At 37.8% G+C, this 14,081-nt stretch overlaps 1 protein-coding gene across 1 annotated transcript in view; it reads right to left on the minus strand.

The window, feature by feature from the left end:
• CHEK2 (checkpoint kinase 2) overlaps window positions 1–14,081 on the minus strand; it is a 1,207,489-nt gene that overhangs the window by 46,421 nt on the left and 1,146,987 nt on the right. Inside the window, exon 14 of the mRNA XM_044068390.1 lies at window positions 2,473–2,541. Within this exon, the coding sequence (XP_043924325.1) occupies window positions 2,473–2,541 (69 nt within the window). The remainder of the gene's footprint in view (window positions 1–2,472; window positions 2,542–14,081) is intronic.

Below are 14,081 nucleotides of genomic sequence, written 5' to 3' on the forward strand. Positions count from 1 at the left end.
GGAAACAATGCGTAGGACCACTACAATGCATTTATACAAAGACATTATTTAAGAAAAGTAAGCTATTTCTTTCTTAAATAATGCTATGGTATAAGAGCAATAACCCACTCATGGGTGTGGGTATATCAGGATTTACTCATGGCAGCAGCAGTATTTACCAATGAAATAACAGAAGGGACAGATTTAGTGTTAGAAAATAAAATTTGTAAGATTAACTATACACAATCTACTTTCTTAGGGGCAGCAAGCTTTAATGCATACATACGCAAATGCCTGAAGAACAGGAGGAGTTGGTGTAGGCTCAGGAAAATCCATTTGTAATGAATCTTAAGTATTTCTTTAATAACCACCAAATAAAAAATAGTTTGACCAACACAGCTAAAAGCATAGATTTAATATCCTACACTTAAAGTTAAAACAAATGGGAGAGATTAGCACATCACACACAAGTGCTTCTTCAGATCTACTCACAGCCAAAACACACTTCATTTTTAAAAGACCATTGACAAATGAAACAACCAGCACAATTAAGCTCTATGAGGCAGCTTCCGTGCCTTAACTTTATTTATTTTATTTATTTATTTTTATTTAACATTTGTTGACCGGGAAAGTCCGACTAGGTTCCACAGATCCTGTTTTCAGCGGAGGCCCGGGGAGAAATGCTCCAGAAGCATGTCTTTAACTTGGATATTGGAGGCGTGTCTGCCTATAACAGGGCTACAACCTCTTCTCTTTCATGTCTTTCACGCATCTTCGAATATAAGCAAGTGCTCCTAGTCAAAAAGAGACTTGATATTAAGAAGCAAGACACAAAATAAAAAAAGTTTTTGATTTATGATGCGAGTTAGCAAGTGCATTTATGTAGTTAAGTAAGCGCTATCAGTTTGAAAGAGACCTGATGACATGGGAGTAAGAGCATATACAAGAAAGTGTTTGATCCTATGTTTTAAAACAAAGGAGAAAGCCATTGTACCTGTGATTTACCTAATGAAGACAACCCGTGAAAGAGAAGAGGTTGTAGCTCTGTTATAGGCAGACGCCTCCATTATAGAGGCGAAATACTTGAAAAATGCTATGCAGGGAGAGTGATTAGTTTTTACAAAAGGCAAATAAGAACATGACAAAAAGGTGGAGCCTGCATCTTGCAACAGGATACACACAAGCCATTGGAGCAAAAGAAAAAGAATAGCAAATTAGGTGAGAGAAAGGAATGAATAAACATTGGTAGAGTTATTAAAACTCATTTGCATGGAAGAATGTAATTGGCTTCCAAGAAATAAGAACTAGAACATCAGATTGGACTACAAGTACATCAAGAATTAGCATAGAGGCTCCCATTGGTTGTGGGGGATGACTAAGTAGCAGCATGAATATAAATAGAAGTAGCTGCAAATGTTAAGCAGATCTGAAAAAGGTTGATAAACCGAAAGCGCTCATCTCTCTTTTTTGTGTTACAATGCTTTCAAATGGTTAGGTTGTAGCTTTTATTTTTTTTGTTTTAAAACATTTTAATAAAAGCTCTTTTAAAGAAGAAACAAGGAGAAGCGTCTTAACAAGAATTTCAACAGCAGTAGCCAAGGAGGAAAGCACCATTCTTTGAAAACGTATTTGCAGCATTTCATTTCTTGGGTTTTCCATAAGCGTTTGCTCACTTCTCTTTCTACTACAATGTTCTACTACTGTTCACTGGGAAATGGAATCTAGTTTAAAGTGCTACTCAATAATGAACTGAACCCATTTTAAAGAGGTGCAACTTTTCCAGGGAGTGCTTGTCAGTTTCCAGACTTTCACTGCTTCACAATCCAAGACGGCACATTAACATTGTAAGGTTTACCATCAACCTTCTTAACCCCAACCTCAATTATGTCATGTCCCTATTGCATCTATGACACTTAAGAGCCACAGAATATATCCAACCTTGTAACACACAAGCAAAAAGCAGCAACAGCAGCCAGTTCTAACAGCACTGTTAAAAATTGGAATTATAGTACCATGCCTTTTGTCATATGATAAAAACATTAATCCAAGTCATTTGCAGAGGTTCTTTGACAAAACTACTGTTAATATATGCATACTGTTCAGTATTCTGCATTCACATAAATGGGAACAAGAGACCGAAAGTTCTCATTTCTTGCTAAACCAATTTATCACTTATGCTCAAATTTTTCCACCTTTTTTATGAAATATTTTTAGAAATAAACCAAGGCATTCTTCTAATGACATTTTCAGTCAGTTCAGTATAGTCAAAAACAAAATACAACTTTTGTATTATACCTTCATCGCCTCCACCAAGTGAAAAAAAAAACTATTGTAAGAAGGTGTAGAAAAGGAAAGTCGGAAATCTGTTCTGGAACACAGACGTGGAGCAATTTTAGTCATGCAAAAAACATCAGTAATGATACAGCATGCATATTCCAACCTCAACAGAACATGGTACTAAGGACTGTACAGAAATTTTTAAATAATTACAACCTGTGAAGGTAATGTGGCTTCTGCTTCCAAACGCATAAGCTGATGAGCCTGCTGTATTATACCTTCATCCTAAATGCAATTAAAGTGGTTAGAACATAACACAGGATGCATTCATTACTTTAATGTACAGAACATAACATAAAGGTATTAAGTAAACACCGTGAAATGTATGCAACTAAAAATGTATTACTTAGTCTCAGGTTCTGCTAATACATGGTCTTTCTGTTAATCTGCAGAAGAGACCAGTCCAATTCCAGATAAACATTTTTTCCATGCTGCTTTTCTTTTGTAAAAATCAATGCACTGGTCATCAGTATGCTACTGAAAGTATGTGATGTGGGTTGATAACTGCAAGGAAGGATCAAGAAGAAGAGAATGTGCATTTCTGTCATGCATCAGAAATATCCCTCCCTAAAATTCATATTAATCCAACTTCTTTTAAAGAAACCAAACAGTGAAGAACAAAAACATGTAGCATGGTGCTGTGTAAAATAAGTTACACAGTACATTTGCAGATAGCACCAAAGCCTCACCTGTAGTGTATTAAGGTTCAAATGTAGTTACTAAGCCTTGCAGTCCAGGGGACCATTGAGGAGCCCATCCCAAAGTCCCAGTTGCTCCAAGTACTGTCTGGTTAAGTGACTTGTTCAAGATCACACAGTAGGCCAATGAGGGCTAAAGGAATCAAATCTTGAAACAGCACATCACAGCTTTACCCTCTGTGCCAACTGCCAGATTAATTTACATAAATGTGGCCCAGCACTTTCAGAGCCATAAAGAATGCAGTAAAATGCAGATGCCTTCCATACAACACAGTTTCTTACAGTGTACACTAAAGAGCTGCTTTGGTTGCATACTGATGTCACATTTCTCCAATCCTCCTATTCCCTTTTACAGACATTTATTTCAGCTTCCAAGCATATGAATCTCCACATAACCCAATGCAGTTGGGTATCCCAAAGGTAACATTTTCATCTGGTTGTTCAGTGATGAAGGAAAGGCTGTGGGTCCATGAGTTGACAGCTATCAAATGTGCTGAAGAAAAAAGTTTTGTGTTTTTCTTCTATCCCACTTCTTTCAGAACACATTTCATTTGAACTCATATGCATTGTATACAAGCAGATGAAAAGCATAGTCCTGTATAATGATACTGCTGTAGAATGTCATTGGCTTGTGGCACTCATCTCTAGTCAGTTGACTGATCTTCCTTTCATACCCAGGACAAGCCTTTGACAACAGTCCTGAATTGCTGGCCCTGTGTTACTCTGCCACTTCCTACCCCTCCCCAGCAAACCTTCTAACATCCCCAGATTGCTAATCTAACTGTGGACAGTACCATTTCAAGTCACGGCAAAAACTTCTGTGATAAGGTGGCTAAGCTTCACAGTCTTTGCTGAGAGCAACATACTTCTTAAAAGCCATAGGCAGAATCACTTGCTCACAAATATACATTCACAGGGACAAAACCAAGTTTCTAGCTTAACAGCCGTCTAGAAGCTTGACAGCCACTGTCATGTGTTAAAATGTACTTGTAGTACTGTATTTGCAGAGGTCCCATTCAAAAGTGTGAACTGTTTTAAAGTACAGGGAAAAGGTGTTTCAATGGTAAGGGAGATGCTAAATGATAAATATTCATTTGTTGCTAATGTTAATGGATATTTTAAGACTGATTCCTTCTGCATGAGTGCTGGCTCTCCCATAGGTACACTCCAGACATCTTAAAAAGGACAAGGATTTTCATGGCTTGGAAAACAAAGCATCATCCCATCTCCCTAAGAAGAGAGTATGACAGGGAGAACAATGACCGGTTTTTCAGTATGAGCAAAGTACAGGTGTGTAAAAACTTACCATAACAGCAGTTGTCTTAATGATCACTGTTACAGTATTACTGAGAGATGGGATATCCTGCCAATGATAGCTGCACATCCAAGCCAGTATACCAAAGCCTGGGCACCTTCTCCTAATCTGACCTAAGCTCAAAGGCAGGGGGTACATAAGGGCTGTACAAGTGCTATTTACCTCATAACTTACTTGCCCCACACAAAAACAGTAAAGCAGAAGGAGAGGTAACTATATATATGTGTGTGTGTGTGTGTGTGTGTGTGTGTGTGTGTGTGTGTGTGTGTGTGTGTGTGTCTGAGTATATATATCCACAGAAGAAAAGGGAAAAACATAAATAAGGAACATGCCCATCTTGACCAGGAAAGAACAAGCTCATAGGGGGACAGAAGGAAGCGATGTAATGCTAAATCAGTGATCAGTAGGACATCTACCGTTACAATAAGTTCTTACACAATGACTTCCCAGATCACTAATGGAGATATTAGTGACAGAAAGCACTAAAGCTATTCAGAAGATAGGAGGAAGGAGAAGAGTTTTGGACAAAAGTCCTGCAAGATGGATCCTGCAAATCCTGCTCTAGCTCTACAAAAGACAAAGTTTGTAAAGCTTAGTAAAAAAAAAAAAAAAAAAAAAAAAGTTTGTCTAGCAGACCAAGCACCTGCTTCAAGATCAGTTATAAAATCTAAACCCTTGAAGAAAGCTCCAAAAGATGCTACTGCACTGGTGGAATGGGTCTTGACAGAGATGGGAAGCTATTTTTCATGAAAGGATTAACAAAAGGGAATAGTTGTGGAAATCCAGGAAGTAGTAGTTTGCTGAGAGACTGGCAAACTCAATTTCTTTTCTTGAAAAGAGATGAAGAGATGGTCTGATTTCCTAATGTCCTAAAAGTTTTGTCCAGGTAAAACCTATATTGCCTATACACTTCCAATGAATGAAGAATTCTTTTCCCTTTGTTTTTAAGAGAAGGAAAGAAGGATCTAGAAGTTGGACTGGTTCAAGTAAAACTCATTCACCCCCTTGGCCATGAAAGAAGAATTCGTTCCAAGCCACTTCTTGCCTAGTCTCTGTACCTCTACATGCATTATCCTTATCATCAAAATCTCATGTTGGATTACTTCTTAGAATACTTTCTGCAATTTTATGTATATAATTAACCAAAACATGGAACGAGGAGTCATAAAACAGTGCAGATTTATTCAGAAAGTCTGTAAAAAGTATTAAAGCACCACTCAAAGAAATAAAACGTTTTCGCCCGAACACTTTCAGACGTCTTCAGATAAACCACAAGTGCTGAACCAAACACTTATATACAATTAGAACACCAATTATCCAATTACAATAAAATTGGTTATTAAATGTTCAATTTCAAAATATTGTATGACAGTATACATGAAAAACAATGAAGTTAGCACAAATTTAAAAAGACCAGCATTTTAAAAAACAGTTGAAATCAACGTTTTAAAAAACTTTGTTATAAAAGTAATTTTATAATTTGGCGGACCTTAATTTTAACAGTGGTGCCAGGGAAATATGGTCATTAAGACCTGGGAATTTGTTAGCTTCCAGGGTGACTTGCCAAAAAGTCTCCCTGTATTCAAGCTTACTTTCCCAGGCTCCACCTCTAGTTTCCTTAGGAACTGAATCAATAACAAAAAATGTAAAGTTGGCCTGTGTACATTCCAAGGTGCGTTTAAATAGGGCATTTTTGGAGTTTTTGTTCCTGACATCATTCATGTGTTCATAAAATCTACATTTAAGTTGACGTTCGGTTTTACCAACATAGAATCCCCCACAAAATCTACATGTCACCAAGTAAACCAACCCTGAGGAATTACAGTTGAAATAGCCCTTTGCTGTAAGATGTTTCTGTCGAGCAGAAAGGTATAGCTCTTGTCCATGGTATATGTAGGAACACTGGTTGCAGGCCTCACACTTAAATGTACCTTTTCATCTAGAACAAAATACATTAGTGTGGTTTGCCTGCTATAGTAATTGCTTAATGTTTTTACCTTTTCTAAAAAACACTTGAAGGGGTTTATTTTTAAGGTTTTCTAGGTCTGCGAGTTCTGACAATCTGGCCCATTCCCTTTCCAACACTTTTTTAATACAGTGAGCATCCACACTGAAATTTGTAACAAATGCCCTGTTGAATCCTGACTGTTCCACTTCCAACCCATCTTTCTTAGTTGGGATAAAAGAACCAGAGCCCAAAATAGGGGGGTATTTATCTACCCTTCCTACCAAAACCTCTCTTTGAACTTGCTGTATCAATAGTTCAGGATAACCTCAGTCTAAAAACATCATCTGTAAACTGTCACATTCATGTTTGAAATCGTTCCCACAGGAGGTCATGCGACTGATCCTCACATATTACCCCTTAATAATCCCCCTTCTTTTGAAAATGGGGATGGGCACTAGCATAACTTAAATATGAATTGGAGAATGTCCATTTCCTGTACACCGAGGATGTGAAACCTGAATTTGTCTTTTTCAAAGAAACGTCCAGGTAATTAATGCACTCTGCCGCCATTTGGTAGGTAAATTTCAAAAATGTGGTAGTTGAAGAGATGTATGTCATAAACTCATCTAATTTTTCTATTACCATTAGTATCAATTATCTGGACGTTTCTTTGAAAAAGCCAGATTCAGGTTTCACATCCTCGGTGTACAGGAAAGGGACATTCTAAAGTTCATATCTAAGTTATGCTAGTGCCCATCCCCATTTTCAAAAAAAAGATTACCATACCAATTGTATCCTTGGATTTATGAGTCCTTTATGTTCCTTGCCAAGGGCTCTGAATATAAAGTAAAGAAAATGAGCAATCAATGAGCAGCAATTCCTCAAGTGGTGACTTGTACACTTTCTCACCAACCCAAGTATTCAAACTCTTTTTAAAACAGTCCAGTTCCTTTAAAGATCTTAAATGAACTGGGAGATTATTTCAGAGATTTGTAATTCTGACATTAATAAAATAGTGCCTAACACTACCCTTTCCCATTTTAGTAATGGGCTTCAAATTGTGTTTAAATGTTCTTGTGTTATTATTAACTTCAATATGAAACAATTTGTAAAATAGTGTCATGAAAAGTTTTAAAAGCAAGTATTAGTGTACCACATGAGTATCTATAACAGAAAGCAATTTCAAATGCTTACATTTAGTGCAACAGTTTAAATGTTTTTTGAGGACTATTCTTTTTGTTGCCTCACAGCAAGAGGTTCTCCCGTTCGATTCTCGGCTGGAGCGCCTTCTGTGTGGAGTCTGCATGTCCTCCCTGCGGTAGAGTGGCGTTCGAAAGACATGCGTGAATGGGCGTGCCTTCGTTGAAGGTTGAGCGTCGGGGTGGCACCTCGGCACCGTAAAAATCTACTGCCAATCATTATAGGTTCATAGGTTTATACTAGGCTATCTGCCCTAAGGCACCTACAAGCCCAGCCCAAATTTTTGTGGCCCACGCCAACCCCTATATGAAAAAATACTGTGCCCATTAGTTTGTTGTGCCTCTGTCCAGCAACGACACAGAGATGACTCCCGGGGCAAACCTACGATCTCCCATCCGCAGGTCAAGATTTCTCCTGAACAGAGCCAGCGCGGTGCTCTGCCTCACATGGACCGGGATTTTATTCCACAGCATAGGGAGTCTCTGAGTGATAAATCTATCCCTCCAGCACGTCCTATTTATGTCCGTGCTAAGGTTTAAGTCGCTTGCTCTAGTGGTTTTGGTGGATTTGGATTTTTTGAGGTGGAGCATGTCCATTAATTCCGGGTTGGACATGGCCTTGTATGTCAGGCACGTCACCTCTGAGCAGACGGTATGCGACTGAATAGAGCTGGAGTTTCTTCAATCTGGCAGCATATGACAGATTTTGGAGTCCCTTTATCCTTTTGGTGAGGAACTTTGGGGTCTCTCCAATTGCTGCAGATGTCGGTGAGATACATCCCGAATGGGGCATTGTACTCGATCATTGGTCTGATAAGTGAAGAGTACAGGGGAACAATGACCTCACTAGATCTGGATGTGAATCCCTTCATGATCAGGTGGGCAATGTAGAAGGTCTTTCTAACCACTTTAGCAGCGTGAGTGTCAAAGAAAGGCCACTGTCAACCTGGGTCCCCAGGTCCCTGATAACCTCTTCTGTGCTTAGTGGATTGCCACCTATATGGTAGCTTGGGGTTACCTTGTTTTTCCCGAAGGGTATGACTATACAATTTTTGGCGTTTAACTTCAGGCCATGGCTTTGGCACCAGCTATCTGTTTCCGTGAGTCCCTTCTGAAGGATATCCATGTCCGATGCACTTTCCATTATGGCGCCCAGTTTGCAGTCGTCTGCAAACTTTGTCAGCCAAAGTCCTCCCATGTTGGCCTGTATTTCTGAGAAGTAGATGCCGAACAATAGGGGGCCAAGGACCGAGCCCTGTGGGACACCACTTGTGACCGGCTTGGAGTCTGACATAGCGCCAGCAACTCTAACCCTGTGGGTTCTGTCCTTAAGCCAGTTTGCAACCCATCTTGTGACATATGGGTTTACATTTAAGCTGGTAAGTTTTTCTACAATACCCGAGTGGGGTATTGTGTGAAAGCCTTTGCAAGGTCAAGGAGGCTGTATGGACTGCCTTTCCCTCATCAATGGCCTTGGTGACTGTTTGAAGAAGTCGACCAAGTTCAAAGGCATGATCTTCCCTTGACGAAGCCAAACTGGGTCGGGTCCAATGTCTGCAAGTCCCCTATATCTTTGTTTATGAGCTCCATTATGATCCTCTCCATAGCTTTGCAGACTAGACTTGTTAAGCTTATGGGGCGGTAATTACCAGGGTCCGTAGAGGCACCGCCTTTGTGGAGTGGGACCACAGTTTCCGTACACCACTCCTTGGGCACGTATCCTGTGGTAAGGCTGAGATTAAACAGCTGCCTTATGTGCGGGTTTAATTCCTCATTTAGCTCGTGTAGCACACAGCCGGGGACACCATCCGGTCCCATTGATGCTGTGTTTTTAGCTTTAGAGAGAGCAGCTTTCACCTGTGCATTTGAGATGTCTGGGAGGCTACACTCCGCTGGGATAGTTCTCTCTCCTTTAGGGGGGGGAGAGGGGGGTGAAATTTGCACTGAACCTGTCTGCCAGTATGTTGGCAATGTCTGTGGGTTCAGTGATTTTTCCAGAGTTCCTCTGTGGCGACCCCTAACCGGGAAAAGCCAAAAGAACAACATTCTTTTTGAAAATCTCCTCTGAACCCTTTCAAGAGATAGTGCGTTCACATAAAATGTATTACTATACTCAATAATTGGCCTTGTGCAAGTTTTGAACAACTCAGTAAAATGACATTCATTCTTGCAGGAAGATTTTTAAAAAGCCCATATACCTAGTTGCTTCAGTTATAACCTTTTCGACCTGTCTGTTAAAGGACAGATCAGAGGATACATAAATACTCAAGTCTCAGTATACATTCACCTCTTGATGTTCAGATGTTGATAGATAAATACAATGCTTGTTGCTCTTGTGTAGAAAAATATACAATCTAATACATTTCCAAACTAAACATCAGTTCAACATCTAACGCTCAAGATAACCAGGAATCAAATCTGGCCCCATTTAAGCAGATTTCTTTGTTTTGTTCAAAGCCCAAGAAATTAGTGTCTCTGGAATTAATGGACAAGCACCATAAACAAAAATAGATGAGGTGTCATTATTAAAATTATTAGCTGAATTGAACATAAAAAAGTACATTCTTTTACAATTAAATTAATGTCATAAATTACCATATTATCTAGTGTGATGGAATTAATAAATTATTTATTTACCAAACTAAGATATTTATAAAAAGCCCTTTTATTAGATAATCAATTCATGTTTATAATTTTCCGTTGATATCTTAACTTCATATTTCAAGTTCTTACAATTTTCTTCTATTTGTGCCCGTTGGAAAATTAATCAACACTTTGTGTGCGTGTCTTTTTCTTCTATACAACCTTTTTACTGACCTTGACCACCAGCCATTATTATTGAATGTTATTTCATTACTATCAAAATGCTTACTAAGCATACTTAGATTTTCAAGTATTAAATAGCCATGCTGTATGCTGAAAGTTGATAAAAAAGATATCCAATTCATCTGTGTTATTTGATCATATCAACCATTATAATCAATAAAGTCAGAAATATTCCTAGGATTAGTTAATATATTAAGAATAGGTGTCGTTAATATGAATGAAATGCCATTATGATCAGAGCAGGACCCGCGGTGGTGGTGCTGCGGTAGCGTTGTCGCCTTACAGTAAGACACTGTCTGGTTCGATTCTCAGCTAGAGCATCTTCTGCGTGGAGACGTGCGTCAATCGGCATACCATCGTTGAAGGTTGTGCTTCAGGCCTGGCAAGCAGGTACGTAAAAATCAACTGCCAATCATTAGCAGACCGGAGTTCCGCTGTGGTGACCCCTAACCGGGAAAAGCCGAAAGACACAAACAAACCATTATGATCAGAGCAGTCAAGTGGAGGCAAACTTGCTACTTGGTAAATTTTATCTGGAGTATTAACTGTGATGATATATAGTATATTCTGATCTCTGGTAGTGTTTACCAGTTGAGTCATACCTTAGAAAGCAATGATGTCAATAAATTTTCTTTCATATGTTGAACTGGAAGAGAAAGCCAGTTAATATTTGAATAATTAAAATCTCTGAGAAGAATAATACTAATTTTAATTTTCAAACAACTGAACTGATTTTTTTATATTCCACTTGAAACTAGATGCAATTGGATTGTGAACTCATAGTGTAACATCATTAATGTTAGGTCTAAGGCATTTATATTTGAAAAATCATTTAGCTGAAAATTTAAAGAATTCCAGGATTCAGTAATTGCTACAATTTGATATTTGTTTAAATGTATATGGCCAACTAATTCATATAATTTATTACCTAAACTTCTACCATTACAGTAAAATCACTTTATCTTGCTATTAACAGTGATTTTAGCTGGAACATGTTTAACAATCCTTTGTTGTTTTCTAAAAAAATTTACAAGGACAGCAGTAATTTTATCTATAGCATATGAAGCACCATAAGGACTCAGATATAACAGGTCCTTAGAAACAGTGTCATTCTGGACACATTTTTCCCAGTAGGTTATCAATTTAATGTTATACATTAAAGTCATTTGGCGCAACCATGTACTGTACATACAAGTTTTTGTATACAGGTGGTTTGTCCATTCTATTATCGTAATTAAGGCTTTCTTCATGTGCTTAAATGGAGTACTTTTCAAATAATTCGTGCAAGAATGAATATCAGTAAATCCAGAATATATTATGGTCAAGCTAGGTAAAAAGTATGGTACATCAATTAGTTTCAAACAAAGAAGAGCTGATATTCTGTAAAAATTATCTAATTTATCTAAGTGACTGGCTACGGGTTTTAATACAGAGTCTCCTAAAACTAATATCTGCTCTTTAGCTCCAGGATTTTATGTTGTTACACTCTTATGTCACTTCTCAACTTTCATGGACTAAAATTTAGCCTCTGATTTGAGAGTCTCATCCTGCTTCTGCATTTCAACTACCTTATCAGTTTTTACTCAAGTCAATTGAATTTAAATTCATGTTGTTCAGGCCAGCATCTGAGATATGGTAATTTCTTAGCGAGGCAGTACTTGCCAGTAGATCTGTACTGACACTTACTTTAGTCAGTCTATTATCAACATAACCAGCAACTGATGTGCCTGGCCCTCTACTATTTACTATCCTCTTTATGTTATTATCCAAAAGTAAAAATTTGGTACGTCAGATAGAGACATTTCTTGTATTTGAGAATCACACTGTCTCAAATTGTTCTGATCCAAAAATAATCACTTCAAGATAAGAGACTAGTAAGGATTTTATGATATTAAGTAGTAATGCTAACATTCTGAGTATTATCAATATTGATACTGTCCTTTTCCTAGTAATGACATCACTCTATGAAATAGTACCTGTTGCAACAAAATTTACAAGTTTTTTATGTTGTGTAGGTGTCTTGTGACACCCTTTTTTCTTTTCTTCCCATTTTTATTATTTGTTGTTCATCCACATCTGTTTCACTACTTAAGATTTTCCAAAGGAGAAACTAATGTTTTCAAACTAGGTAAATCTGACCTCACAGTCTGAGTTCTGCAGATCATCTGACCAATCATTAACATAGTCAAAGACACAACTAAAGGCTTTCTCAAAGTAACAGAGATGATGGAGAATTACAAGTGTTTTTGCAGTTGGCTAAAGTCATTAGATCATTTAGTCTTACACGATTAGAGCACTTATTATTGCTTGAAGCTTTGGTGCAAACACAACTTTCACACTGTTAAAAAATTTAGATTTTATCAGATCCCCTAGAACTTAAGGGTTTAAGGAATCCATGTTCCTCTAATAAAACAGCTTATTGCATTGTTAACAGTTATCAGGGAATAAAATTCTGTTCTATGCATCTGTTAAGACTCAAAGCTCAATCACTAAATCCCACAGACATGCAAAGCACTTCTTTGTGAAGACATGATGATGGGCATCCACTCATGTAGAGAGCCCTTTAAACACACAAAAAGTGTTTGTTTGGTTCAGCAATACGCTCCCCAAACCAAATAACCAAACATGCAGCAACAGAAAAAAAAACCCAACAAAAATGGGTGTTTTCCACGTCTTTAAAAAGATGGTGCAGACAAAGTAAAAGAAAATAATGTTAATCAGTATTGCTGACCAAACACTCCAAATAAAGTGGAAGGACACCCTTGCCTGGGTTCTACTGTTCAAAAGCAACTTGTCTGAGAGAAACTCTTCCTTCTTTAATTTTTTCCACTGATCTTTCATATATCCTCTAAATTGACTTATTTTATCAGGGAATGCAAATGCTTCCCACTGCCCTACTCATAAAATCCCTGCTTACTCTGTCAAATGTTTTTCCTCAATCAAGACCCACCAACAGCTTTAAGTGAACGCATGGGTAACATTAACTTTAGATTAGATTAGATTATGCCTGTATGTGCAGCTTTCAGTTTGGGATAATTGTTCCTTGCTGGAGGGTTAAACTTCATCTATTGAAAATGAACATAGAACAAACGCACAAAACTAAGTTAATAGGGGATGGGTGTGTCCTGAAATATATTTAGCTATTTGCTTGAGGGTGCTCATTAAAGCAAAAAGTCTTGAAAAAATGTTACACAGGTTCAAATGGGGAGGAGAAGGAAAAACTCTATAAAAGATAAGCCTGCCACACACTGTGTGCATGTAAGACAAAAGTTGGAAAAGAACATTCAAAAAATAATCTGTCAAATATAAGTGGGAACAGCAGCCTTTTATCATAATACTCAATCCATAGTTTCTTGTAAAGTAAATGGCCTGGCAGGCACAGAAAACAAGGCAAGAGCACTAAATTATATTAAGAAATGCAAGATACCAATAACAATACCGCAGGAGACAAATGGAAAGAAAGCAGCATGGGAATTTGATAAAAGATTTCAGGGTGTATATTTGGCAGAATATCAGTGACAAAGGAAAAGGTGAGTAATACTGATTGCTAGAGGAGCTCCAATAGTGACAGAAGAGGAAAACAAGACAATGGTAGATCTGTAGTACTAAAGGGCTACTAGCAAGGAAAGAGTATTACAATGGCATGTATTTTATATTCCACCAAAAACTATTATGGAGCTTAAAACATTTTTTGAAGAAATAAATAAGCTTTCAGTAAGGGAATTTTACTTGTAGGTGGGACTGGAACTTGATTTGCAATAGTAAGGATACATTGGAGG

This window comes from Protopterus annectens, chromosome 4.part0, assembly GCF_019279795.1.
Source record: "Protopterus annectens isolate FY-2018-M chromosome 4.part0, PAN1.0, whole genome shotgun sequence".
NCBI classification, from domain to species: domain Eukaryota; kingdom Metazoa; phylum Chordata; order Ceratodontiformes; family Protopteridae; genus Protopterus; species Protopterus annectens.